Below are 27090 nucleotides of genomic sequence, written 5' to 3'. Positions count from 1 at the left end.
GGCCTTCAGGAGAACAAACATGCCATGCTTGCTTTGTTTGACCTATGTGTGACTTCATGCCCTTTGAAATGATTAGCAAGCCACTCAGTACTATCATTCCTGCTATGTTTGAATTCTATTGGGCACCAAACTTGGACATGGTAATGTTCCCAGCATGGCGGATTTTGTAAAATGCCCCACAAACATCAGGAAATTGCTGTCACTATTGGGAGAATGGCTCCACAGCCAGACATCAGCCTGACATTGTCAAAATCTCAGAATGGTATATTACAATGTACCATCACAATACCTATTTCTTGGCCCAAGAAAGGATAGACCCACCAAAGTTGGTAGTATTGTGGCCTCCAGGTGCTAAGGACTAACATTTGGAATCCTGAACACCGAGTACCCACAAAGTAACATGGCGATTATGAAAACCACCATCTTGTTACCAAGTATTTTCATCTCTTAAGCGATGAATTAGTGTTCCTCCAAGTTGAATGGTCTGGTAAGGAGTAAGGCCATAGATTGTACTCTGCGTAGACCTGCAGCTCCTGTCAGCATCCCCTGCTGAAGCTGCATGTTATCGGCTGACCTGCATTCCTTCATGCAATTGATTCCTTGACGATGCACAACATTAAGGGCCTTTCTACTAACTACTTTCTGCTTAGTGAGATTTTGGAGAGTAATTGGAAGGATGAATGTGTGATCTAAGAAAACTAAATATTTTTCAGGAATGGAAAAAAGAGCATGGCATAGGATTTTATTGTGCAAATCTTATTATTTCAGAGAGAGAATATGAGGTTGGAAGAAATGGCGCAACGTGCTGGAATGGCCATGCCAGGTGAGGCTTAAAAATTAATTTTAAATGGTAGAAAGTATTTTTTTCCGGAGTATATATTTGCTATTTTATATGATGAGTTACTTTGTTTGAATTTTTACAAAATTAATAACAGGTTTATTTCAGGCATGTGATAATGCTGATGTTTCTGTTTTTCTTTTCACAAAGATTTGAAGGTAAAATAAAACAAAACTTGCAGACAGTGAAATAATGATATCGATTTGGGGGTCACTGGTGTTGAAATTCTGTAGTGTGTATCTCACTCTTTTTCTCATTTTGATTGCTGCCCATATGACTAAAAATGGTGGCTGAGCAGTCTGTCAGATTGAAGAAATAGTCAGTGTGGTTGAGATGTAGTCAGCTAACTGAATCTGTACTGCCTATCAGCCACCGATTTATACTAAGTCTATTTTAAAATAATTCTTCCCACATTTCTCCTTAATCTCAAATGTTCCAAACACCACCCACAGCATCTATTATTCTACCACTCGCTCACTCACTATGAGTCATTTACAGTGGATACTTAAACTCCAAAGCTGCACATCTGAAATATGGGAGCAGACTGGAGTGCCATAGCACCACCACTCCTGTAACAATGGAAACCCATGAGTTCATAGGTGAATGCATTCTCCACGTAGACATCACCAGAGGTCACGATTGAACCTGGGATCATGGGTGCTGTGAAGCAGCAGCTTTACTAATGCTGCTATGCCACTATTCTCAAAAAAAGTTTAAAATAAATTAATTCAGATTTTAAGTTGGACTTCAATATGGTTAAGAAAATTAAATACTTTCTAACATATTATTTACCTGAGAATTAGCATCTGTATAAGTATTATGCTCCAGAAAGGGCAATTGCTAAAAGGTAACTAGAATGCTGCATGCCATTTAAAAGTCTACTTTCACCTTGTGCAAAAAAATTCTGAGTACGTTCTGAAAATATCGGAAATTCATCGATCACCAGTTTCGGAGATCATACTGGAGATAGTTATGAAACAGTTCCTGTGTTAACATTTATGGAAATAACTATGCATGTGTAGAGGTTGCTGTTGTTGCAACTGCAGTATCCAAATGGTTTGTTTTTGTATGCATGCTTTTTATTACATTAGTTTTGGATTTAGTGGGGTTTTTTCAGTTTCATTCTTGCACACAAAGTTGACACTTCATGGTTTTAAATTGATTTTGTTAGACCATTTCTTTTAAGAGAACGAAAAATTTCTTGGACTGGCTTATAGTAGTACTGCAGTTCTTAACTGTGAGTTTGCTGTCTCTACTATTGAGGCATTCCAGGACTAGCTGCACCTCCCGTCAAGCTGTTCCAGAACAGTAAGAACGCTGGCACTGATCCGACAATGGAAAATTGCCCAGGTATGTCACACCGACAGAAGACAAATCCAGTTCTGGCTAATTACTGCTCAATGAGTCCGTTCTTAGTATATCAGCAATATAATGGACGATATTGTTGACAGTTAGTAATTCACTAATAATTTGCTCACTATTGCTCAGTTTAGAATTTGGTGGAAGCACTTGGCTCTGGACCTCAACATCCTTGGTCCAAAGATCAAGGCTCATTTTGTCAGTGTGCCCTAAATGTGACCTGGTACACTTGAATGTAGTGGGCTAATGGCGAAAGCGCTCCACTGGTTGGATTTGCAACATATACAAAGGATGATTTTGGAAATTGACAATGGTCAATCATGGCAGTCCCGAGATGTCACTCCAGGAGTTTTTTGGGATAGCTGCTGAGGTTCTTCAGCTGGTTCTTTTAATGATTTTCGTCTTATAGACAGAAGCGCAGATGTGTGATGATTAAAGTTTTTTATTCATTCACAACTGCAGAAAATGAAACAGTTGATCCTTGTTTGTACCATGACCTAAATATTTAGGCAAGGGCTTTCATTTCTTTTGTTTAATTTATTATCTGGAGTGCAACTGGCAAGCATGTGTATTGCCCGTCCCAAATTGGCCTTATTTGAATAGCTGCAGACCTTCTGGTGAATATACTTGTACTGTATTGTTGGAAGCTGGTTCAGGATTTTGAATGAGAAGAAGATGAAGGTGATATATTTCTAATTTGGGTATATCTGCAACTTGGGAGGAAACATGCAGGTATTTTCCCATGTACCACAAACCCTTGTCCCTTTCGTTGTTAGAGGTTGCAGGCTTGTGATGCTGTTGTAACATCCTCGGTGAGTCACTGCAGTCCATATTTTTTATGCGTTAGAAATGACAATTGCAATACTGGTGATGGGGGTGTGAATGTTCAATATCATATTTGGAAAATCAATCATGTTAGTTGCTTTGGCCTCGATGCTGTCGGGCATCATGAGATTTGCCTTGATTATTTGAATGAAAGGACTCAAAATGTGGTTGGGCCTTGAATCTTAACCCATGGAATTTGTGCAGTGGGCCGGGATGTTTGCAATCCAAAACGACAACCATTTTCTTTTGTGTGAGCTATGGCTCTGGCCATTGGAAACCTTTCCCCTTGGTGCCCATTGACTTCCGTTTTACCAATGGATGCCACACGTGATTAAATGCTGACATTAATCACATTCTTTCTCACCTCTGGAGTTCGGTTCTTCGATGCCGCATAGAGCTAACTGGTTCTGTCTTGAAAATCCAAACTGGGTGTCAGTGAGCCGTGAATTGGTGGACAAATGCCACCTGATAGCACTGTTAGTAACACTTGCCATAGTTTTGCTGCTGATGGGATGCTTCTCAGCCAGATAGGATTAGATCTACTTTCATCGAATGTGCTGAAATCTTTTTCACTTGCCTGGATTGTACAGCTCCATTGACTTGGGTTTAACACTAAAGCAAAGCAGTTTGATTGATGAGAAGCTCTTCAATTGCCCTCAATTAAACCAAACATTATTGTATATCATTTATATTCTGAACTATATACAATAGTTACATACTGGGGCTACTAAGACAGTGCCCTGTAAATCTGCAACTTCTGTCACCAAAAATTTGAGAGCAACAGACAATCTGTTGTGTAATGAACTTTGGCTTTCCTTCAGGTCTGATTATTACCCTAACTTCATGGACCTCAAGCTTCATACCCAACATTACTGGTCATATCTTCACCAGAGGGTAGTAGACAACCTGGATGTAAACACTCCCAAAATGATTTGAGTGAGATGATGGGAAGTGTTGGTATTGCCTGCAGTGACCAAGTTTTGTAGAATGTCCCAAGTCCATATTTTGATTCATTTTTTCAGTCCCGAGTGCAAAGAAATACATATGTTCCGACCATTTCTACACACGGTTAATGCAGGTTTGTTAATGTGACTGTATGGTAAAAATATAGTTCTTTTTTTTAAATATAAGGATAGAATGTATAAATTAAAAGTGGGATTCCATCTGTTTTGTCTGATCAAGAAAGCTACGTTTGGACCTGACCTCGTATTTAGCGAGATCTTGTATACTTGGACTGTTCTCATCGGTTCTTTTGTGTGAATGGTTTTATTTTGAGGTTAAATTTGGCACTTTTGAAGATTCCAAATGTGGCTTTTCCCATGAAAGAATAAATTAGAATGATCAAAATTGTACAGTCCAATCTTGTATATTGTATTTGTTTACCAATAGGATATTGCAGTGCTAGGTGTTCTCTAAATTTTAATTATTGTGCTTGTCTTCTGTAGAGCAGTAAAGCAGCGGAAGGCTCCTGTGACTGTTTTTATGAATAGTTTGGGGATCCATTTGGCCTACTATATGTTTTGCTATTGACCAACTTGAGAAGACTTGGATATTTTAGGAATCTTCATTTTAGTTCCATAGATCTTATTTGAATACGTATTACAGTATATTAAAATGGCTGCTTTTGTTGGTTTTAGGAAAGCAGAATAATATTTTCCTTTCCTGTGAAATAACTTGTCTTCATTGAAACTAACAGCCAAGCCTTTATATCCGCAATATTCATCCTGTATGCAGTTTGGTTATAAGCTTGGAATCAATTTGAATGAAAGGAAGAATTGAGAATATTCAAAATTTGACTATTAAAGTATTCTTTCCAGGGTTCCTTCCAGTATTGAATCGCAGTGGCAGTCTAGGAATGTGAAGCTCTAAATGTGTTGCATGTTTTCCTCTGCACTTTTATGTTTTTAGTTTTCTTATTCCTTGTTCTTGTTTTGTGGAAATCATTCAAATATATTTAAATTGTGCAATGTTCATTTAGAATGGCAATGCTTGGAATTCGTTTTAATTTTGTTTTCTGCATCTATTCATTTTAGTGGGACTATCTGCAGTTGATTTTTCAAATCTTAAAGCAGGTATGTAATTTTTTTATTTCATATAATTTGCACCTCTTTAGTTGCTGAAATGACCCCAAAATAGAATTGTTGAATGGAGATAATAAATCAGTGCAATCGCAATCTGAAGACAATATAATAGACTGCCTAATCTTATGCGGAACAAAGTAATGTAAACCGGACTAGAAAAGAATGGGAACTTGCGTGAATTGTAAGAGTTGATGGTGCAGCGATCTGCATTTTGAGCAAGTAGATGCCAGATGAATGGCAAATGTTATAACAAATTCTTCAGTCAATATTTTACTAAAACACTGTATTCGCCAGTCTCTACAAACCAAGTTCCGCAGCCACTTATGGGAATGAACAGACCCACTGTGAATACCAATGCACCACCACCTCAAGGTCCACCTGGAAGCCTGGGAAACCAAATGCCAGAAAACAACATTGGATTGGTAATGTATTAATATGTTGCAAAATATAACTAACACGGTAGAATATAGATGTGAATATAAGAAGAATAGTAAGTGAACCGGAACTTCCAGGAATATTTTTATTCTTTCAAGTGTTAGTAGGGGAAAGAATGTGGCTAAAATCAAACGTTATATAGTTATGTTTGTTGGTGTGAGTTTGGTGAAGCTCTAACTATGTTTGCAATATGTAGAGCATTTTGTTTAGTGTTTTAATTCTGTCAAGTGTTACTTAACCGACACTTAAGTAACACTTAAGTACTGATTCATTTTCTTGTAGAAGAGGATTTGTTTTCCTTTATTAGATTTTCAGCCATGTCCTCAAAAAACTTTGAAGCTATGCCTTACTTTTGGTTTAGAGTGCTCGGATGGATTATCTGACTTTGGCTCTTATCCTATAGTTATATTGGTGCAAATATTTCATAATTACGTGCTATTTTCAACATTTTTCTCGTATATTGCACAATAACTTATTCTGGGTTAATTCAATGTCAAAGTGACATGGAATTATACAAGAGAAGAAAACCAGCAAGATAATATAGTATAGCCTCTAAAATATCCCTGCTTTCTTAATTCCAAGTTCTCACAGGAAACGCAGATCCGAACTCCATTCCACCAGGCTTGCGTTGTAATGGTTATTAATCTATCAGTTTATACTAATTACATTGAAAGCGGCGTATGCTTTTCTTCCGTGAATTTAGCAATACATTTCAAGATAGCTGTATGAAAGACACAAATTTCTGACTTCCCAGTTACTTTCCAAATGGCAAGTTGCCATTTGCCGAAGCAATTTATTTGTAAGGGCAATGCTTCGTCTTTCTGTAGCAGAAGAATGTTATTTCTTCATTAGCAGCTTTTAGTCTTGTTTTAATATTCCGTAATACTTCTGATCTGATCAGATCATCAGGCTACTAGCTGATTTTCAATTTATCTCTTGACCTCTATTTGCTTTCTGGAGTAAATAAGGATGAATTATGATGAGTCCCCTGCTGGACCAACATATGCATAACTTAATACCAGGTTCGGTAAAAGTTTGAACTTGGTTTACACATAGTACCAAAATGAGATTGTGAATGGATAGAAAAATAGAAGAAAATCCAAAGGGAAAAGTTTGACTGCAGACTTCTAGAAATACTGAGGAAGTGGTTTGAGTTTAAATAGGTGAAAGTCAACTTCTCAAAATAAAATACTTACAGGGAATTCTTAAATTGTATTCCAGTTTTGTATTCCATTTATCCGGTTTCTTGTAGACTTAACTGTTTCAGGCACCACGGTTATGTTGAGAGCGTTACTTCTTATGTATTCTTTTGACATGGATTTTGTTCCAATAAGATTATATACTATTGCCTGGTCTGTAATTGTCAATGATTCCATATATTACTTAATGCAGTTAAAACAGTTTCTGTGTATACTGTCACCTCTTTACATTGGATTTCTGTATCCACACTTGTAAAACTGACCGTTTAAGCTTGTAGACTAAAATTACATGGTCCATGCCAGTGGTGGTGTATTCCAACCACCGAAAGGAGAAAGCACTTGTATTTGTGCTAAGCTTGTATAAGAATTTATGATGGAAAAACTATGTGCAGACCACGACTTAAAATCGATCTGAGCTACATTGATACACTAATGTGCCTGTAGCTTGCACATGGTCTCTGTTCTGTACAGTGTCTCAGGAGGTTAACTGTAAAATAATCCATAATTGGCAAGCAGGTACTAAACTTTGAGAGTTATACATTCAAAAGGCAATACCACTTAACTTAGTGTGGATATGCCAAATCATTTATTTACATACGTAGTGAATAATGAGACTTTGTACTGAAATAAAAGGCACTAATGGGACGATGGATACCTATATCAGTTTTGAAGGTGCTGTTATACAAGGCTTTTGTGTCGTTTTTTTTAAGGAACTCCAACCTACCTGACATATTGCCAAATCACTCATTCCATTCTTTGTATGAAAGCTATTCGACATCTGAGGCTATTAGTACAATATTATGATTATACAGTGTCCTGTGTAGCTTATTATCAATTGAAAACAGCATTGCTAAATTTAGTTCCCATTCGTTTTCTTGAATAGGATTATACTGACTTATGCGTATTATAGTTACACATCGCCAAGTAGATTTTGTTAGTTGGATTTTCTGGAAATTAGTTTTGAAATGAAACATTTCTGAACCTGTTCTACATAAGGCACTCACTCATCATGAATATATTGGTGATAGGAAAAATTAAACCCTTAATTTATCGAAGAATTTTAATGTAAAATGATTTGGTGTCTTTTGATTGTTATGGGGAAGTTATTGTTCTATTAGGCTATGTTTTTCACCCATGAGATGCCATCATGCCATCATTTAGACTAATTCTGTAATCCTTAAGCAGTGGCCAGGACTATTAATTAATTTTAGTATTATTTGGAGGGCCCGGCCTCTACATAGGAAACGACCCTGCAGATATTTTGTATAATTATATATTTGGAACTAGTTTTCTATGTCTGTATGCCTTTGACAGTTTGATAATTGATCTTATATATGCCTTCTTATAGTTGTCATTACCTGGTTAATTCATGCACCAGCTACTGTTTTGTATTTGCAGATATAAATTAGATTTTCTTGAAATTTAATTTTTGAGTGATGAGGCTTGAATTCCATTTATTTTGCAGTTGATCCATTTAAGTATAGGTAGTTCTGCTATCATGCGATTGTTGCATTCCCAAGAAACCATACAATATAGAAATCATGTTACGAAAACATTTGTGTCATTGGGGAAGGAGCAATTGCAATTCAGGCAATTTTTATTTTTGCCGTATTTTGATATATAATGGTATTTTTTAATAGTTACAAGTTTATTTTTGTTAATGCAAATGAATGCCAAAGGCTACATTATACTCTATTAGGGTTTAATAGAGTATAATTTTACACGTGTGTTAGTAGATGCTATTGCTGGTCAATTTCTATGGTCACTTGCAGTTAAACTGACATCGTTGTTCCTAAGAGACAATAGTGTGATTACTGTGGGCAGGTTGATGTGAACAGTTTTTTTCCAAGCCAACTTTATTTCTGCTTGTCAATTTCAAAGTAGCTTTGAAGTGGTTCGTTCTCAAGCCTATCAAAATCGCATTATAACCAATTTGGCCTGCGTAATTCAAATAGTGTTCCCATATTCTTCAATTGCAGTGTGTCCTATTCGTGTCATGGAAGTGCATGTTATAGCAAAACTATCTGCATTGACGTCGTATCACCAGTGTCAAAGGCATGGTGCTCTATATTCAAGAACATATTGTTAATACAAGATGCACAATGAGGATTTAAAGCATTTTCATGTGCAATCACATTTTTTGTTGGTCGCTTCTAAAATTACACGTTGAAATCCACTGCACAAAATGAGCCAGTGACAGTTTGAGGGAAATTTAATTTTAATTGCATTTTGGCAACATTGTTATAAGCACTAGCCTCTGTACTACTTTTATTTTTTTTTAAAAGGGAAGCAGAGAACCTGTGACTTTTCCTCAAGTGTTTTATTCGTATTTCTGTGGGGAAGGTTTGTGGCATTTGCTGTCGGGCACCTTCAGAAAGGCTATGCATTTCTCGGCAGTTTCAATATGGCGTGTGAAGCACTCTGGTTGTCGCTCATTCATTCAGTCTGTTGTGTGATGTCCCAGGACAACAATTTGAAGGTTTCTTAACATAACAGTTTATAGCTACTAAAAAGTACATGTGCTGATAACGCTATAGTGCCTTGTATGCCATAATTATTGATCGGTACTTTTCCATAGACCTTCTGGCTGCTGTTTCTTCTTGGACATATCCATGACTGAGCCTGTTGCCAATGTCATGATTTTAGTCTGGTCGAGCCAGGTCAATGATATTTATAGATGTTTTGACTTTAAGAATCCAAACATCTAATTGAATTCTAGGTTGCACAAACATTGAAGTAATTGTCAGTTTTTGTAATTTGAATCGATGGGCAAGAGACAATTTTGAGATACTTATTAAACTGTTAATATGTCAATGCTCAATGAGATGGGATAGTAAACTGAAAAGGGTAAAATTAGTTCAGCAGCGCAATTGTGGTTTAATAAGTATTGAATTTTTGCCAGCAAAACTGCAAATAAGTGCCGAGTATGGAATGGAATACAATTAATGGATTTCAATGCTCCCTTCCATTAATGGAAATCTCAATTATTTTAGTTCTGCCCCACTACTGATGGGATATTATTAATGTGTGCCCTTGAACCTATTGGTAAACATACACTTAACACTTAATGGTGCTGTTTGCCATTTGGTAAATTGGATTTTTTATTGTTTAAAACCTTTTGTAGTTTTCTTTCTCTGGTTCTGAAGTTAGAGATAACTACTTAGATGATGTGCTTGTTAGTTTTATTGCCCGAGTCATCTCGGGGAAAATGTCAAAGTATTTTGCTCTTCGGTTGCACTTTTGACTGGGATTGATGACAGTGCTTTGCATTGTCCATTATTCCAGATAATTAATTTCAATTCCGAAAGAAACTGCAGTGCATGCAACCAAGTATTAAACTCTTTCTTTCACCCCCACCCCCCATCCCCAACCTTCTCTCTGCCCATCCATCACACAATTAGACATTCACAACAACTTTTTTCTTCTCGGATGATCATAATAACGTACTAATATTCACTGACTGCAGGCATTTTAGTTTTAAATTTAAAAGAAACTGCAGCATGTTAATCTCCAAAATATAATAATTAATATATTTAAAATATTGCAAACTTTTTTACGACTGCATCGGGTCACTCGTGGAAAACTTTGATTTGGGAGATGCACTGGAAATCAAAACATTGAGGACAAGACATTCCATTTGCAGTTTGTTTTGAGTTTAAAGTTTTGAAACTGTTACGTAGCATGTTGCTGAATTTTTGATCATTTTTGCCGTTTCCATTCCACCAACCCCCCCCCTCCGCCATGCCCAAACTCCTGATTCTTCAACCAGACGTTGCATCTCATTTTGCCCGTAGACATCCTTTTATGGTTGTTCATTTATAGAAAGGGTTTTTATTGTGCCAACTCCCCATGCTCCCACCTTTTCCGAGGCTAGAGGCACCAGAGCTGAACTTGCTCTGAGGAGGATCTTAATTAGTAAAACGGGACCATGAATAGCTTCTGTTGTTGCTATTTCAATGAAGGTTTTTTCTAAAAGTGATTTTACAGGAACCTAACCACGATGCAGAAAGTGAAATCCTCATTAAAGGAGGAGGATGAGGGAAAACTACTTTTCGATGTGATTAAATATAGGAGTTTTGGAATACCAATCTGATAGTATTAATGGGTGGCTTACATGATCTATTTTCTAGTTTAATTGGTAAATGTTATTGGAAAGATGAAGTGATATATAATTGACTTGCTATGAAGAATAGAAAGCAATCTGCTTTTATTGTTCTTCAGCAAGAACATTCCCAATCTAGAAGTTTAAGCAACTTTGAATTAACTTGTATATTCCATATTTGTTATATATATGGCAATTTATCTTGCCAAGGGAATTGTTTGTTTTGATAGCTTGCTTTTGAGCACCAATAAGACTTATTTTGCTAATTATATCTCTCTGCTAAGATGTTGATTCTTTGTCACAGTTCCATGTATGAGTCTTCCCTGGCTCTTGGTTATTGTTGAGAACTAAGGCTTTCTAGTTAAGCCTAGTCTTTGAGCACGCTTCTAACAAACGTGATTATATCCTGTTTAACTGATTTGTAATCTACACAAACAAAAACCAGAATTTAGAACCTGTTAAAGTGTTGACACTTATTTAACAAAGAAATGCTCAAGTATTTGTGTACATCATTTTTGGACCTTAGTTAATATCAGGATACTTTAGGTGCATGCACTATTCTATCTGATAACTTCCGACGTGTATATGTCTGTGCATCTACAATTGATGTTCCTGAAAGAGTAGTTGGCTTACCTTTTTTGTTTTCTTTGTTCTTATATTGTACATTTATATTTTGTCAGTTTTAGTAAGTGCTGTATACAGACAGCAAGTGGAAGGTGCTGAAATGTTTCCCTAAGTTTGTTATTATGTTGTAAGTCTAATATAATTACCCCTTTCCCTTTTTTTATCGGTACTTCTGGACCCTGCTGAATTTCATCGTTCCATTGGGGATTCTCAACCTGCCTAATGTAAAATCTACGTTGGACTTGCAATGAACATTAATATCAATTTCTACGCATTTTAACTAAATTAATAGCCTAATGATCGATTTGTTCCTGGAAATATGGATGGTCAAGCAAATAACATGGGCGGACCGATGGTTGGCAGCCCTGCTGGGTTTCCCCGTGGAAATCAAGTTGCAGAGTTTGGTGCAAACAAACGTCGTAGATACTAAATACAGACCTGAAAGATGCAGTAGCCTTTAGCCATTCCACTTAATTGCCTCGAGTATTTTTGCAGATTGTATCAGTTGTAATGAGCTTTAGTACATAAGGTCTTTTTGGTATTTTACTGTTTCAAATATTCTTTTAACTTCCTGTTGGATGTATTTAGTGAATGTGCATGATATGTTTCAGTAATCCACAATGTACATAATGTAATGCACAAGTTGCAGAGAAATTGGACAAAAAGTCTCACTGAGATGTTACTATTTTGATATTTGTTTAGCTGCTCTAGCACCACCTTCAATGAAACAGTCTTCTGGAAAAATTTCGTCTTCTGTGATTTTTGTTTTTTTTTAAAGTGATTTCAGACAGTAAAATTGGAATCTCAAATGGCTTATGTGTTTTTATTTTGTATTGCTGAAGGCTTTATGTTGATATGTTTAGTATTTTAAATATAGTAGATGGGGTTGGGATGGGAGCGAAACATAAGCAATAGGTGGGTTTGCATTTGAGTTTGTTGGAATGTGGAATGGGCTTAAGCCTTTTGACATGGACTAGGCAGAATTGAAGTTTCTTGACCATACCATGCTGTGTTGGCTTTATAAGGATATGGTGAATTCTGTTTTTGAGGTTCTTAAGATTGAAATATTTGAAACTACTGACCATATCTATCAGGAATTATCTTGTATTTGTGGGTTGGGACATGAGAATTAAAATTCACCTGATCCCTGGAAAAAAATGCCTGACTTGCAGGAAAATAAATCAAATATAAACCCACCTTTTTGAAATTGATACCCTCTAGTTTGTTCACAGTTGCTTGGTATACGTTGCAATACACGCTTTAAGATGCAAATAAAGTTCTCGGCAATCTTTCCTGTATTGTAATGTATTCATTTACAGCCCCAAATTTTTTTTGTTAATAATTAATGTATTGTTGGTGCTCATTCCTGTAGTATTTTTTTTTATTTTGCAAAGTTTCTTACCTTTCATTTCAATTATTCATCATTTGGAGATTTAAGAGGAATTTATTTGTGAGTCTTTTTTGTTTATAGGTGAAACCTGACCTTTTATCTTGGACATTGTTAAATAAAAGGAGAAAATTGCTTGAACCTACCTAATTTCCCAGTTGCTAAACACTTTTCAGAGCTGCCAATTAATAGGGATTTTCCGTATTTAGTACTGAAATGCGATAAGAAAACTGATGTACAATTTTGTGATGTTAAATACGGATTTTAAATACGGAGTTCAATTCAGTCTGAAGAAGGGTCTCGACCAGAAACATCACCCATTCCTTCTCTCCAGAGTTGCTGCCTGTCCCGCTCCAGGTTTAAACAGAGCGCTGTCAGTTTAACGCGTAGGGATTTAAACAAAGAGCTGTTGGCTGAAGCGCTGTGGGATCTAAATATAACGTTACCGGCTGGAGCGCTATGGGCTTTACACATAGCGCATTGGCCACAGCTATGGGCCACAGACTGTTCAGCAAAATTCTCAAATAACAATGAGTCTTTGGAATTCTCTATGAGCCGTTGATTATTTTTCAGGCAGTGGTAGAATTCTGGATATGCCTAGTGGTGAAAGGTTACCAGTGGGATTGCAGTTACATTGGGTTTGGCCTTGATTTTACAGAACGGTGGATGGTCTCAAGGGGGAGAGAGGGAGGGAGAAAAAAAGGAGGGGAGGGGGGGAGGGAAAGGGGAGGGAGGGGTGGAGGGAGGGAGGGAGAGGGAGTGTTCCAAAATGGCCTCTACATCATCATCTGTTGCTAAAAGCAGGAAGCAGCCATTCAAACAGCAGTATACAAAGAGATGGCAATGAATGCACTGTCAAATAAGGTGCGTAGAAGACATGTCAATTGGTAGCAAAGTTATTAATTCTTGTACTTTTACATGGGTATGACCGCACATAAAATAAATAATTTTTCAGCAAGATGGCACGGCGTAAAAATACTGATTTTTAAAATGCTGAAATACCCAAGTCGCACTAGCTTCTCATTTTCATACAAAAAAACAGCTAACAATGGCCTGTTTCCTTTATCATCACTACTTTTTTGCATATCTTTCATCTTTGTTATTTATATCTCAACATCATTGTCTATATCTCTTGTTTCCCTTATCCCTAACCAGTCTGAAGAAGGGTCTTGACCCGAAACGTTACCTATTCCTTCCCCACAGAAATGCTGCCTGTCCCGCTGTTACTCCAGTTTTTTGTGTCTAACTTCAGAATTTTTTTAATTAGTTTTGACCATAAAATGTCTCAGATTCTGTAGATGACTGATCTGAGTCCATGCTTAAATACTGTTAATTCAAGGCAGCCAGCAGTTTTGTCCATGCAAAACTAAATTGCTCCTTTTACTACATAGTACTCGAGTGAAAATGTGAATCTTAATGGAAAATCTTTGATGTTGATAACAGAAATATGCCTGTTGAAACTTTTCTTATGCTCGTCATTTTGTCATCTTGCCTTCAGTGTTACTCTGAATGCCCAGAAGGAACACACTTTAGTTTAGTGGAAATATTTTGATGCAGATGGGCTGCAATAAATGGTGCATACATTTGGCTGGTCTAAAAAATCTATTTAAAATAAAAATCATAATTGCAGAAAGATTTAAACTGGTCTTGTCATAATAAACTCTGCACGGACATCTGCAGTCAAGAACTCCACACATAACCGATGTATTTTCCCCAAGTTTTTAAGTTGCTTTCCTACGAGCAACATGTGGTTTTATTTTTACAACTTCTGTATTGCAAATGATGGTATACGATAGCCTTCAATTTTGCTTTTCATCTATTACTGATCCAACTCCTTTTGATAGCTTTCAATTGGTTTACAATTGATTTTAAGGTAATCTCTGTAGTCATGTTAATAAGTTTTTATCTCCAATTTTCCCTCGTTTAAATTGTGGATTGGTCCCTTAAGTATGTACAGCAGAATTTTTATGATGTATAATTTCAGACATACTTTACATAATTTTGTTTATTCTTTATTTGAAAGAAGGCATGGAAAATTGGCAGCTAACTGGTACATCATATTTTTTTTTCACCAATGCCTCCATGCATTCCCAATTTCTTCTAACTTAGCTTCATGAATATTCTGAGTTCACCATGGCATGTTGAATGTGAAGTCAAACGAGTATATATACATATATAAAAAGTGAAGGCTCTTCCATATTCTAAATGTATGACGTTATATATGCCTATCTGTTAATTTAAGAGTAATCTACCCTATCCTACCAAACGTACAATTGATGGACATCATTCTGAAGATCATGTATTTGTTATTTTAATAACAGCACTTGCCCTACAAGCTTGTGCTGTAAGCATATTAAATGGCATCGCTCTTATTTCATAAATCGTCCCCGGCAACATCATCTCTTAGTCTGCAAGAGGTGAAACCAAATTTTTTATAAAAGTATTTTTGAAGTTATGCATATTTCCGCCAAAACTGATGAGGATCTTTTAACGATTTTTGCTTTGGAAAATCCAATTAAATATCTGGCTAGCGATGCTCACTAGCTTTATTATTTAGTCTCCAGACTTGAGCTGTATTATTTCTTAAATCATTCTTTGATAACTGACATTTGCATTCATGGATGGCATCCTGTGAACACCAAGCACTTGCCTCCAAATATTTATTGACTTGATTATTTGCCTCATATTTATTCTGGATATAGTCACTAGATTTACCTATTTTGCTGATGCTTCAAGAATGTTACCAATTTTTCTCACTGCTTGACAATTTTGTGGAGTAATTCCGTTTTTGGATGTGTAATCCTTTTCATTTCTCCATCTTGTGTTAATGAACTTGCAGCACATTTACTGTTACAGGAATTTGTCTGAAATCGTTATGTGTTCCAGCTGCTGTGAAGAAACAATCATGTATCTCCTGCAACTTGCACATTTGATTTTTTTTGGCCATCCCAAGTTCTCCAGGGTTAAAGGTAATGTATATGTTCAAAGTGTGAAATGCATCTGTTGTGCCTTAGATCAATTTTTTAATCTACTGATAAAGGAAGAATTGTTTCAAGAAATCAAGTGGAACAAATAAAACTGAAGTTCACAGCATGTGCACTGCAAAGAGCAAGCTACAATTGGCCGAGAACAAAATTGCTAAGTTCAGTTAAAATTGGGATCGGGACAGAAATAATAGCAATAGAACTGACGAGAAATAAGAAATGTTGAAATGCAATGGATCATGTTCAGAGTAATGACCAAATTTGCAGTGAAAGCTTGTCAGAATAATTGGAGGTTAAAACTGGAATTTAAAGACCAAAGTGTAAAATAGGTTCATGTGAAAAAGAGGAGGGAAGTGAAAAGAGTTTAAATCGGTCAATAGGAATGAGAACTAATACTAAACTTTCATTGTTTTAACAAGACGGTTGGAAGTAATCAAGTTGTCCCTCTAGCACCAGCATGGATGTTATATTTTTGCATCGACATTTGGAGATGATCATAAGTAATGGGCAGAATTAGATCATTCTGCCCATCAATTTTACTCCACATTCAATCATGGCGATCCATCCCCCTCCTAACCCCATTCTCCTGCCTTCTCCCCATAACCCCCATTTGTACTAGTCAAATGGTAGTGAAGTTGGGAATACTGGATCAGCTGAAAGAATACCAGAAAGAGTTTAGAAATTATTTTTACTTTGGTGGGATTTAAAAAAAAAAAAGACAAAGGCAGGTAGCCAGGTAGCTAATTAGGCTTGCAGGAGAATTAAAGCAGAACATCGGATGTGATTGAAATTTTCCTTTCCTGGTTTCAAAAGCGGATTTGCGTATTATACCAAGCAATGAATGTGCAAGGTGACTTCATAATATTTCCAAAATAGGCTACCCACCAAGGGTAATAAGTTAGCAGTCATGGGTTTGAATTGGGACTAATTGTGACCAGTGATTAGAAGTTTAAAATAAACTCTGAGGTTAGGAATTCCTTAATTTTGATTAGGTAGCATGAATGTTTTGCTCTATGACGTTGTATTTATAATAACAAAGTATCTGGTTAATCACTATCTTTATCTCTCTTGGGAATTTCTCTCTTTTTGATTAACAAATGTAATTTTGTCACCTAAGATTTTTTTGCCTTTTTAAAAGCACTGCTCAGCTAAAATAATTGCAATAGCATAACATTTTCTCCTTTGATACATCTGTTAATTTTCTGATAGCAAAATGATTGCAAACACTTATTTTTGTCTACCCTGATATACATATAGGTTACTTTAAGTTGACATGAATTGGATTGACATGCATTTTTCCTCGTTTTGACTTGCCTTTTAGATTATTAGACAATCTTTCCTTCAGTGTAAAGTACTGCTTCAGGTTTTTCTTTCGCTGTAGTTTTTACGAAAATATAGGGTCAATTAACAAATGAAAGATGGCAATTAAAAATGATCTGAAATAAAAACAATTCATAGAAGTAATATAGCCTGCGAGTTATTGGAACTTCGGTAGATCTAATTATATTTTAAGGTCTTTCAGACACTGCTTCCACATGATCCTCTACCTTCCAATTGCTCACCTATGAATTACTGCAAGTACAAACAATTTGCAAAGTGTATTGCTGCCTTTTTAAGCCCTATTTTCCCGTTACAGCTACCTTTCAAACACTTGAATAATTTATCAATAAAGTAACTATCTTTATTCCAATATTGAGTAGTATTTTATACATATTTGGCATCTATTCTCTGCTGTTTGCCATGTTTGAGATGCCAGCTTTTCATTTCTGGTGTTGGTTTGTAAAACTCATGTTTACCTTTTGTGACTTGTATAACCAAAGGAAATATATTCTCGTATCCCTGTTCTTGGTCTACTTGGGGCTGGAGCTTCTGATTATTGGCCAGGAAATATATGAGTGATGGATAATGAATAGCAGAATATTGGGCAAGCTAAAATTGAGGCTATGAAGCCTTTGAATAATAAAGTAAACTTGACAGATTGGAGATTTTGTATGAAGGAATGTCGCCATGTGATTAAAATGGGGGTGAAAATTGGCAGTAAAATCCTAAACAATAGATTTCTATCGGCTACCTACCCTGTGTTTATGTATATTAGTTCCTTATTAGCCGTATGCATAGTCCCTGCATTTTGTCCGTTGTATATACCTGAATTCTGAAATTATATGTTTGCGTGTGAGCCATCTCCTCCATTCTTCCCCTTTCAGGTGTTTGTTCGCTCAACTATGTTGTTTGTTTTTTGGGAATCTACTTTAATGGAATTGGAGATTGTGTCCAATAATCAGTATAAAGTAAAACCCTGAAAATCTGGTTTTCTCCGGCTTAGCAATGTGGATGGACTGATTAGGAAGTTTTCAGTTCGTGTGAAAATTGGTGAAGTTGGAGATACAAAGGTTATTTAAAGATAGAGGGATATAGATCAGCTGAGGTGTTGGGCAGAGCAGTGCCAGATGGAATTTAGCCCAGGTAATTGGGGTGATGAAATTCTGTTGAGACAAAGTAAATGACAGGGACCTTGGGAGCAATGATATACTGAAGGACTTTGTATAGGGTAGGAAAAAAAAACACACCTGGCTATGCTTCACTTAATAGGTGGAGGTATTAAATATAGGGGTTGTAATGTAATGTTGCAGTTATGGTTTGGTTGGGCTGCATTTGGAGTTTGTTTACAGTTCTGGCTACTACAGTACATTGTGGCGGCATTTGAAATGGTGCAGAAGAGATTCACTGGGAAGTTACATGAAGTGGAGGACTGCAGTTATAAGGAGGGATTGAGTAGGCTGGATGTAGAAGACTGAGGGGAATAGGTAGAATCTTTTTTCCCCATGTTAATCTACAACTCAAGGGCACAGGTTTAAGGTGAGAAAGAACATTTAAAGGAGATCTGAGGGACATCTTTTTCCACACATAGGCTGCTGAATATTTAGAACAAGCTGCCAGACACGGTGTTGGAAGCAGATGCAATTACGTTTAAAAAGATCTTAGACAGGTTCTTGGATTGAAAAGTAATAGATACAGACGCTAATGCGAGTGAATGGGATCAGTGCTCAAAAGGCATCACTGTTGGTATAGTCAAGATGGGCCAAGAGATTCCATCTCTGCTACGTGTTTCTATGAAAATTGGTTCAACCTTTTACTGCTGTTTAATTAGTCTCACTTGCCTTTGTAGTTTTCAATTCACTGGCAAATAAAGGTTCAGTCCAGTATCAGCAAAGAAAAGGATATTTATTTACATTTTTGTGGATATTTATGTACATTTTTCAAAATGCTGTACAACTTCAGCGATTTTGTTTGGAAAAATGGTGTGGGAAATATTTAGGAAAAAGCGCTGACTTCTGGGTTTTTGTACAATTAAATATTATTTCTCTTGTTATTTGTCTTTTCTGTCTCCAATATATCATGGATGGAAAGCTAGTTTTGGAAAACTAATTTTGGAGAATGTGACTGAATTGTCTCTCTCCATGTGCTGAATAACGAGCAAACAACAACAGATAAATTATCCTCATCTTTAATGTCTGAAAAGGTCCCAGTTAAAATTACTTTTGAGTTGTAATTTCAGATATTGCTAGTAATTAAGCATGTGAATTAATAGTCAAAATATCCTTTGTTCATTTTGTTGACAATTTTAACATAATCTTTGTGACATTGAGCATATAGATGTAATGTACATCAGTGTTGAAATTGGCATTCTCAGAATGTTACCAATGGGGATTTAAAATAAAATCCAGATTGTGAAAATCCACAAGAAATGCAACAAAATTTAAGTTCTTGAGTTTTGCCTCGCCACAACTTTAGCAAAACATGATTTTGCTCATGGGGGGCTTGTGCTGTAATGTAAACTTATTTGCACATTAAATCCATATTTTCCATCCTATAGAATTCCATTTTTAGGTCATAATGTGGTGGGGTCATAATCAGAATCCCGTTTATTGTCATTTAAACATAGGTTCAAACGAAATTACGTTCCTGCAGTCATAACAACCAAAACAACCAAAACACACAATGAACACAATTCCACACAAATATCCATCACAGTGAATCTCCAAACACCACTTCACTGTGATGGAAGGCAAAAGTCTTATCTCTTCCCTGTTCTCTGTTCTTTATTCTTCTCCTGCAGTCAAACTGCTGCATCGAGCTGATCGAGGCTCTTGATATTAGAGCCCCCAGTGGGCGATGGTAAGTCCCGTGGCCGTTTAAGCCGCGCCGGGCATCGTATGGTTCCACTCTGGGAGGATTTAAGTCCTTCGATTCGGCGGGCGAAGTTTGCCGTTGCGGGAGCTCCGAAAAGTGGTCTCCCGCCAGGGACCTGCGAGCTCCCGATGTTACCGTCCATAGGACCTGCAGCTGGAGCCTACGAAGCTCCGAAGTCGGGTCGCAGCCGCTCGCCACCACAGCGCTCCCCACACCGTCGGCCAGCTCGGCAACTGGAGCCCCCAGGTTGATTCCGGTTGGAGACCACCGACTCCACGATGTTAGGCCTCAACGACAACAGAGACTCGACAAGGAAAAAGTCAGGTCTCTGTACAGGGAAGAGATTAAAAAAGTGTCCCCCCCCCCCACATATAAATTTTGATGTGGGATTATTTTAAAAGTGAACACTTCCAAAGGCAGAGTTTTTAAGTTTGCTAATGACGTCATCTCATCATTTGACTTTTGGGCACATTTTCTTGAAAGGAATGGGATTCTTGCATTCTTTAAAAAAATAAATAAAAAATACAGGTAGTTTCAATGAGGTATAACAAAACCATTTGTCAATTTCTATTGTTGACTCATGCGCATCATTGCACTCGACGAAAGAATTCTGAGATTTTCATGGAGATTTCAAAAGTGTTAAGAATTGATAATACTGTATTCAAAGGTAACTGTTACAAGCAGCATGTATGCTTAATTGTCACATGGAACTTGATAGTTCCATGTGACATTAGTTTACTTTGTAGTTCATTTTCATCATTAATTATTGTCGCATTTTTTCTTTTGCTGTCTCTTGTGAATCGGGTGTAGCTTGTCCAATGGTTGTCTGTTTAAACACTACTCAACTTCAGCATAAACCTAGGCAAATATTCTAGTTTGGCACAATCATTATATTGCACTGTCAAAAGTGCCACTTTTTGGATGCAATGACAATGGGACAGTTAGGTTATTTTGGTGGCTATCAAAAACCATATGACTTTATTTTACTGAAGAATTTTCCCTTTATTCTTGGCCAATGTTCACCCTGACCAATTTCGCCGAAGCAGTTCATACTATCGTAATTATAGAAACATAGAAAATAAGTGCAGGAGTAGGCCATTCAGCCCTTCGATGTGATGATGGCTGATCATCCACAATCAGTATGATGCTGTTCCTTTGTTTAAATCATTTGTTGCACATGTTAAAAAAGAATATCCGAGTACATATCAGAAGTATTTAATTGGCTATTAACTCCTCTGGTGTCTTCTTGCAACATGAAAGTAGGTATATAAATGGGCAATTTACAGTGGTCAATTATTCTACCATCTCCACATATGTTTGGGAAGTGGGAAGAAACCAGAGCATCCAGTGGAAACTTTTATGGTTATTGGAAGAATGGGTAGATTTCACGCAGCACAGGAGATCAGGCTTGAACTTGGGTCTCTGGAGCGGTGAGACAGTGGTTATAGTAGCTGCACCATTGTAACTTTTCCTCCTGAATTTTTATCATATGCTTCTGGAATGTTTTAACATCTGGTTTCCTGTGATTTGATTTGGCAGTGCCCAAATTGTAATTTGCAGTTCACCAATGAGCTGCAAATGAAGGAGACACAAAAGAAAAAAGACAATTAACATTTTTCTGTCCTTTTTATGACTGTGTTGCTTTTTGAGCCACAAGTTAAATGTGTCTAAAGGTGAATCTTCCAGCAAGCAATGTTAGTAATAGTTTTCAACACTATGAAACAATTATGAAACTAGTTTCAGTCACTAAAAATCTTTTAGATTAGGTTGCCCTTTGTTAAGAACTTGAGGATTGCAGTACTATTAGATTTTTGGTGATTAACATGTTCTACCAGTTAGCAGCCTGGATTAATGTAATGCTGCTGTGCGTATGTCAATTAAAGTTTTCGTTTAAAGAAGAACATTTGAATATTGTAATAAGCTTTGTTCTTATTTATTAGAATGTGCAATTGAGCAGCAAATGTATTGTAGACTAATAGAAACTTTTTGGCATAAAATTTATATTCCTCAAAATATTTAATCGATCAGATAGTATTTGAAAAGATAACATTTTGGAATGTTTCATCGGGCAAGTGCTGCTGAAAGGTAATCAGTCTGAAATGTGATTCCTTTTCCATCTCTACAGATATTGCCTGACCTTTTCAACATTTCTGTTTTACATTTACAACAATTGCAGTCTTTTGTTTCATTTCATGGTATTCAAAATGTATCAAATGTATTATTTATAACTAGTGTTGTTTCTATGCTAAAATGCACAAATTCTAGAGTTAGTTGATTTCGACCACCTCCAGTTTAAATTCCATTTGGAATATTTTGGAGGACCAGGAAACCAAGAAACAAAGAAACAAGACCATCCTCAACACTAACATAGCTTCACTTTCAATCATGAATATATCAAACTCTGCTGTAAATAATTATGATAATTCATATAATATGACCAAAAATATTAATAAGTCAGGGTGGTGCACCACTTCTTTCATTTGCAGATTGCAAGTTCACATCAAATCGGTTGCTCTGAGTATTGATTAACTTAGTGGTAGAATTACATCCTGGTTCACAAGGTGCAGGATTTGAATGGTGCTCCGGGTAATGCCAACCCAACATTAAATTTGTGACGTTATTCAGCTGGGTGCTCGTGTCCTATTGAATACCAAACTCTTCAAATGTCTGGGACTCTGATGGCCGATGTAAAAGTACTACATCAAAGATTGTAATCATTGTTATTAACCTACAAGTCATTTTGCTGTTCTACACGTTTTCAAAGAAAACTCACCAATGCTCTTACAAAATACAGTTTGTTTTCTTTATGCTGCTATTATTTAAAACAAAAACTTGATCCACCATTATGAAGATGCCTTGTCAAGGTAGGATGCGGAAGAGTACATATTTCGGTGACATCTTGTACCTAATATCTTGATCGAATAATTTCCTGTGCTACCAGTGGAGGGTGCTATCAGTAAACCTGAGAGTGTGGCCTCCAACCAAAATTTGGACGTTGTGTTTCATGTTGAATCTAGTGTTTTATCACAGCAAATAAATATTTGTTACAAATACTGAAAGTGTTTTAATGTATTGAACACACCAATGGATTCATAACCTTCCATATTTCAACTCTGCAATATAAACTTTCACCCTCTAACTAATTCTAACTAAGAATATCTGCCTACAGTCATTATCCAATGTCCTTTGGAAAATGCATTAAACTGTGGATTTGGCCACTCGTAACTACTGATGTTTCCATAGCATTACCTGAAGAAAAGCAAGTAAATATATTTGCCTGTTGTATATCTTGGATTGTAACACAGTTCTGAAATCGTGGAATACTACAAAATGGATACTTTTACTTCAGTTTCATTCATGTTTGGAGTTATGTTGCCTCTATACATACAGAGCTTAACTGCCTTCTGACTTCAGTCTTAATAATGTAGCTATTATATATTGCTCAAGTATATCCTCTTTAGCTTCTATAATGCTGTTTAGGCTTAAGTGAAGATTTTTACCTCAAGTGCTACATTTTCCAAACCAAGTTAGTGCTCCAAAATGCTTTCTGTCTTGCTCATGGCACCTAAATTCTGCCTGTGGTTAAACAGTGTAAACTCTTCTTGTAATTCTTTCCAGATTATTTGTACACTTTTAAATTCATTCCACCATCCTTTCATTTGTTGCAAGCTGTTTGCAACTTTATAATCTCATTTAATTAAATTGAGCAACTATTGTGCAACCTTGAGTTTGATCTTTTGTGAAGTTAATCATTTGTTCCACAGTGCCCTGTAGTTTTGATTGTTCTTAATTATTTTTGTTTTCCTTGGTTATCTGTTTTCAATTTGGATGTTGCTAAGAAAATTAGTTAAACTTTTCACCATCTGTCATTGCCTCATTCTTTAGAATCCATTTAATTTGGCAAATTATCATTGAAGTGCTTTCTAATGTATATAAATGTTGAAACGTGAGTAAATTATTATGTGCTATTTCTTTTAATCACCAGCCCACAGTGCCTTTCATTCCTTCATCAATTTTACTCAATTATTTTAATGTGGATTTCAGCAAAAAGAGAAGCTTATTTCTTGACTACAGGTGGAAATGGTAATGGTTGGTGAATAAGCGTAGGTACAGAATGTATTAAATCAATTGCAAGATTTTTTAAACAGGTGAGTTAATTGAACATTTTACTTTCATTTTTGTTTCATTACATAAATCCATTTTGAGCTATTGCTGAACACTTGAAATGCTCCACCATTTCAATAGAGTTTTTGGGAACAATGTTTTTTCTTTCTCCATTCAAAACTCATGCTGTAACTGAATGACTTCCCGACTTTAACAGTTTCTTCATATCATTCAAATTAGGAATTTTGCACCTTGACATACTAAGATGGGGCAGGTTTTTGAATGAAGTTATTAAAATTAAAATTCTACCTATCCAGCAAAGAAACCAAACTTGCTTTCCAGGAAGATGTTTTTGTTCGTAATTTAACACTATTTCAAGCTTCCTCCAGCTGCAAGGTGCAAGAATTAAGGAAGCAAGGCAAAAGCGCACACTTTATTTGCAGAGACAATCACTGTGAAGGTGAAGAGAAGTTCTGCATTGACAACATTAAATTTCAAATATATATTCCAGAAAATACATTTGCCTGTTCCTAATTGGCCCTGGAACCACGTGGCTTGCTAAGTCATTTCAGAGGGAGATGAGACAATTGCAACGGTTATGTTCAATGTTGCAGACAAGGCGAGGAGGGCACATTTCCTTTGTTTTTAAATACATTGGCCTAAGGGATTGATATTATCCAAAAATGGCCACCAATATGGATATTTCTATTTATTTTAGATTTATTTTAAAAAAGTCACTATAGGGCTCAAACATACTTTTGTAAATCATTAATCCAGTTATCTGCCCATCAAAAATAATGTTTCAATCTGAAAATAATTTGAATTGTATTATATTTAGCAAGTGCCAAATAATGGCATGGAATCCTTGTAGAAGAGGTTTACATTGCCTTCAGTTTTAAATTGATTCTAAATTGCCAATATTTTGCCAATGTCCAATCAGACAATTCTTTTCAAGAACAAAAAAAATAACCCGCGGTGTTCTTCATGATTAAAATCAATGGTCTACATGAAGGTGCAACTTATTTTTATGCATTTTGAAAAATGTAACATTTCAAATATTCTCCTTTTGTATTGTAATTTACATTGCATCTTTAAATACAAAGATAGGTATTCTTTGCTATTGTTTGATATTCCTGCAGAAAATTAACATTAAAAAAAACGAGTTTGTTCCATTCCCTCCTTGCAAAGGAAATTCCCAATCATGCTTACATGCTCACCTTGTTCTGATGTAAAAATTAATTGTAAAATTTGTAGGTGTGTAAAATAAAAATCTCTAGTATGTAGACATAACATGCTTTAATTCTTGAATGCTTTGAGTGATAACATGAAAATAGAGTGCATTCTATTTTAGGTTCTCACATCGACACAAAATTCTTGGATCAATTATTTGTAATTGTTAATAAGGTAAATCACCAAATTTGCTGCATTTGTAGACGTGTATGTTTCCATTTCAATAGACACGAGATGCAGGAGTAGGCCATTTGGCCCTTCGAGCCAGCACGGCCATTCAATGTGATCATGGATCATTTCCCACAAGTGATGACCAGTGGCATCTGAGTGAAAAATTACTAGTGCTAAGATTAGGAAATGTTATGTTCTCTTAATAGGTATGTCAGATTTAATATGTAGTTAGGACAAATGGTAGTTGTTAAACAGGTTTTCAAGCATTTTTGTTTTATAAGAACTCAAGATTATGAGCAGGGCTAAGTTGTATCCCTTCTTGAATCTGCTCTGCCATTAAATTAGATCATTGGACTAATCAAGACCCTGAACTCTACAGGCCAAAAATTTAGTTCTGTCATCAATTAACAGGGATTTGGCATCCATAGATCTGGAATAGAGAATTCCAAAGATTCAAAATCTGAGATTTTAATATTTTTTTTCCACCCCCAGTACATGGACACTTGATCTCTTTCAACATTCCACAGCATCCACACTGTCAAGTGTCCTGAAGACATTATATTTAAATAAGGTTGTACTTGAGCTTCTATATTATACCCAATCCACTTGCATACTTCCATAATGCGCCCCAGCCAGCAATTTAGTGAACTTTCTCTTGACTGCTTCCATGGTTTTGCTGTACAATGCCAGCCAATGTGTTTTGAGGCATTTGTTTGAACTTGAGTAGATAGGATGTGTCAATACACTTCAGAATTCATTATCCTACTACCATCAGCAGTTGTATGCTTGAAAAGTGGAAGTCAACATTTTATACATTACCCAATATGTGATCTTATCCCAGCGTAACAAGTTTATTCTATTTTTATACTCCATTTCCTCTTGTAACAAAGGTTTGACTTCAAAATTACTTGCTGTACTCTCTCCCCCACCCTCCCATTGCATTTTTTTGTGTGTGGGGGGGACAGTGGTGGAGGAGATACCAAATTAAATGTAACAAAAAAATCACGTGGTTACAGTGCACATTGTCAGATTTTAATAAAAGCCATTTTTATACATTTTGGTTTCACCATGTAGAAACCACAGCAGTGTTTATACAAAGTCCCCCCATTTCAGGGCAGCAGTTGTATCATCAATGAAGATGAGTGAGCCAGTACCTTCAGCAGCCATACATGCTCAGGCCTTAACACCACCGTGTTTCACAGATGAGGTGGTATGCTTTGGATCTTGGGCAGTTCCTTCTCTCCTCCATACTTTGCTCTTGCCATCACTCTGATACAGGTTAATCTTCGTCTCATCTGTCTACAAGACCTTTTTCCAGAACTGTGGTTGCTCGTTTAAGTACTTGGCAAACTAGCCTGGCCATCTTATTTTTGCGGCTAACCAGAGGTTTGCATCTTGCAGTGTAGCCTCTGAATTTTTGTTCATGAAGTCTTCCGCGGACAGTGGTCATTGACAAACCCACACCTGATTCCTGAAGAGTGTTTCTGATCTGTCGGACAGTTGTTTGGGGATTTGTCTTTGTTATAGAGAGAATTCTTCTGCATAACTTTCATTGGCATA

The 27090-nt window shown here is 36.3% G+C and overlaps 1 protein-coding gene across 4 annotated transcripts in view; it reads left to right on the top strand.

Moving 5' to 3' along the window:
• LOC129702067 (non-POU domain-containing octamer-binding protein-like) overlaps positions 1-27090 on the top strand; it is a 64217-nt gene that overhangs the window by 17527 nt on the left and 19600 nt on the right. Inside the window, exons 8-12 of one of the 4 annotated variants that reach the window (XM_055643601.1) lie at positions 769-823; positions 2111-2188; positions 5056-5094; positions 5398-5525; positions 11756-12754. In XM_055643601.1, coding sequence (XP_055499576.1) covers positions 769-823; positions 2111-2188; positions 5056-5094; positions 5398-5525; positions 11756-11893 — 438 coding nt within the window. In that variant the 3' untranslated portion in view covers positions 11894-12754. Of the gene's footprint in view, positions 1-768; positions 824-2101; positions 2189-5055; positions 5095-5397; positions 5526-11755; positions 12755-27090 lie in introns of those variants that run through there. The other 3 variants (XM_055643600.1, XM_055643603.1, XM_055643602.1) reach the window with 3 other exon arrangements.

The sequence above is a fragment of the Leucoraja erinacea genome, chromosome 12 (genome assembly GCF_028641065.1).
Source record: "Leucoraja erinacea ecotype New England chromosome 12, Leri_hhj_1, whole genome shotgun sequence".
Classification (NCBI taxonomy): Eukaryota; Metazoa; Chordata; class Chondrichthyes; order Rajiformes; family Rajidae; genus Leucoraja; species Leucoraja erinaceus.
Note: the sequence above shows the minus strand (reverse complement) of the source record. Positions and strands in the feature narration are given on the sequence as shown.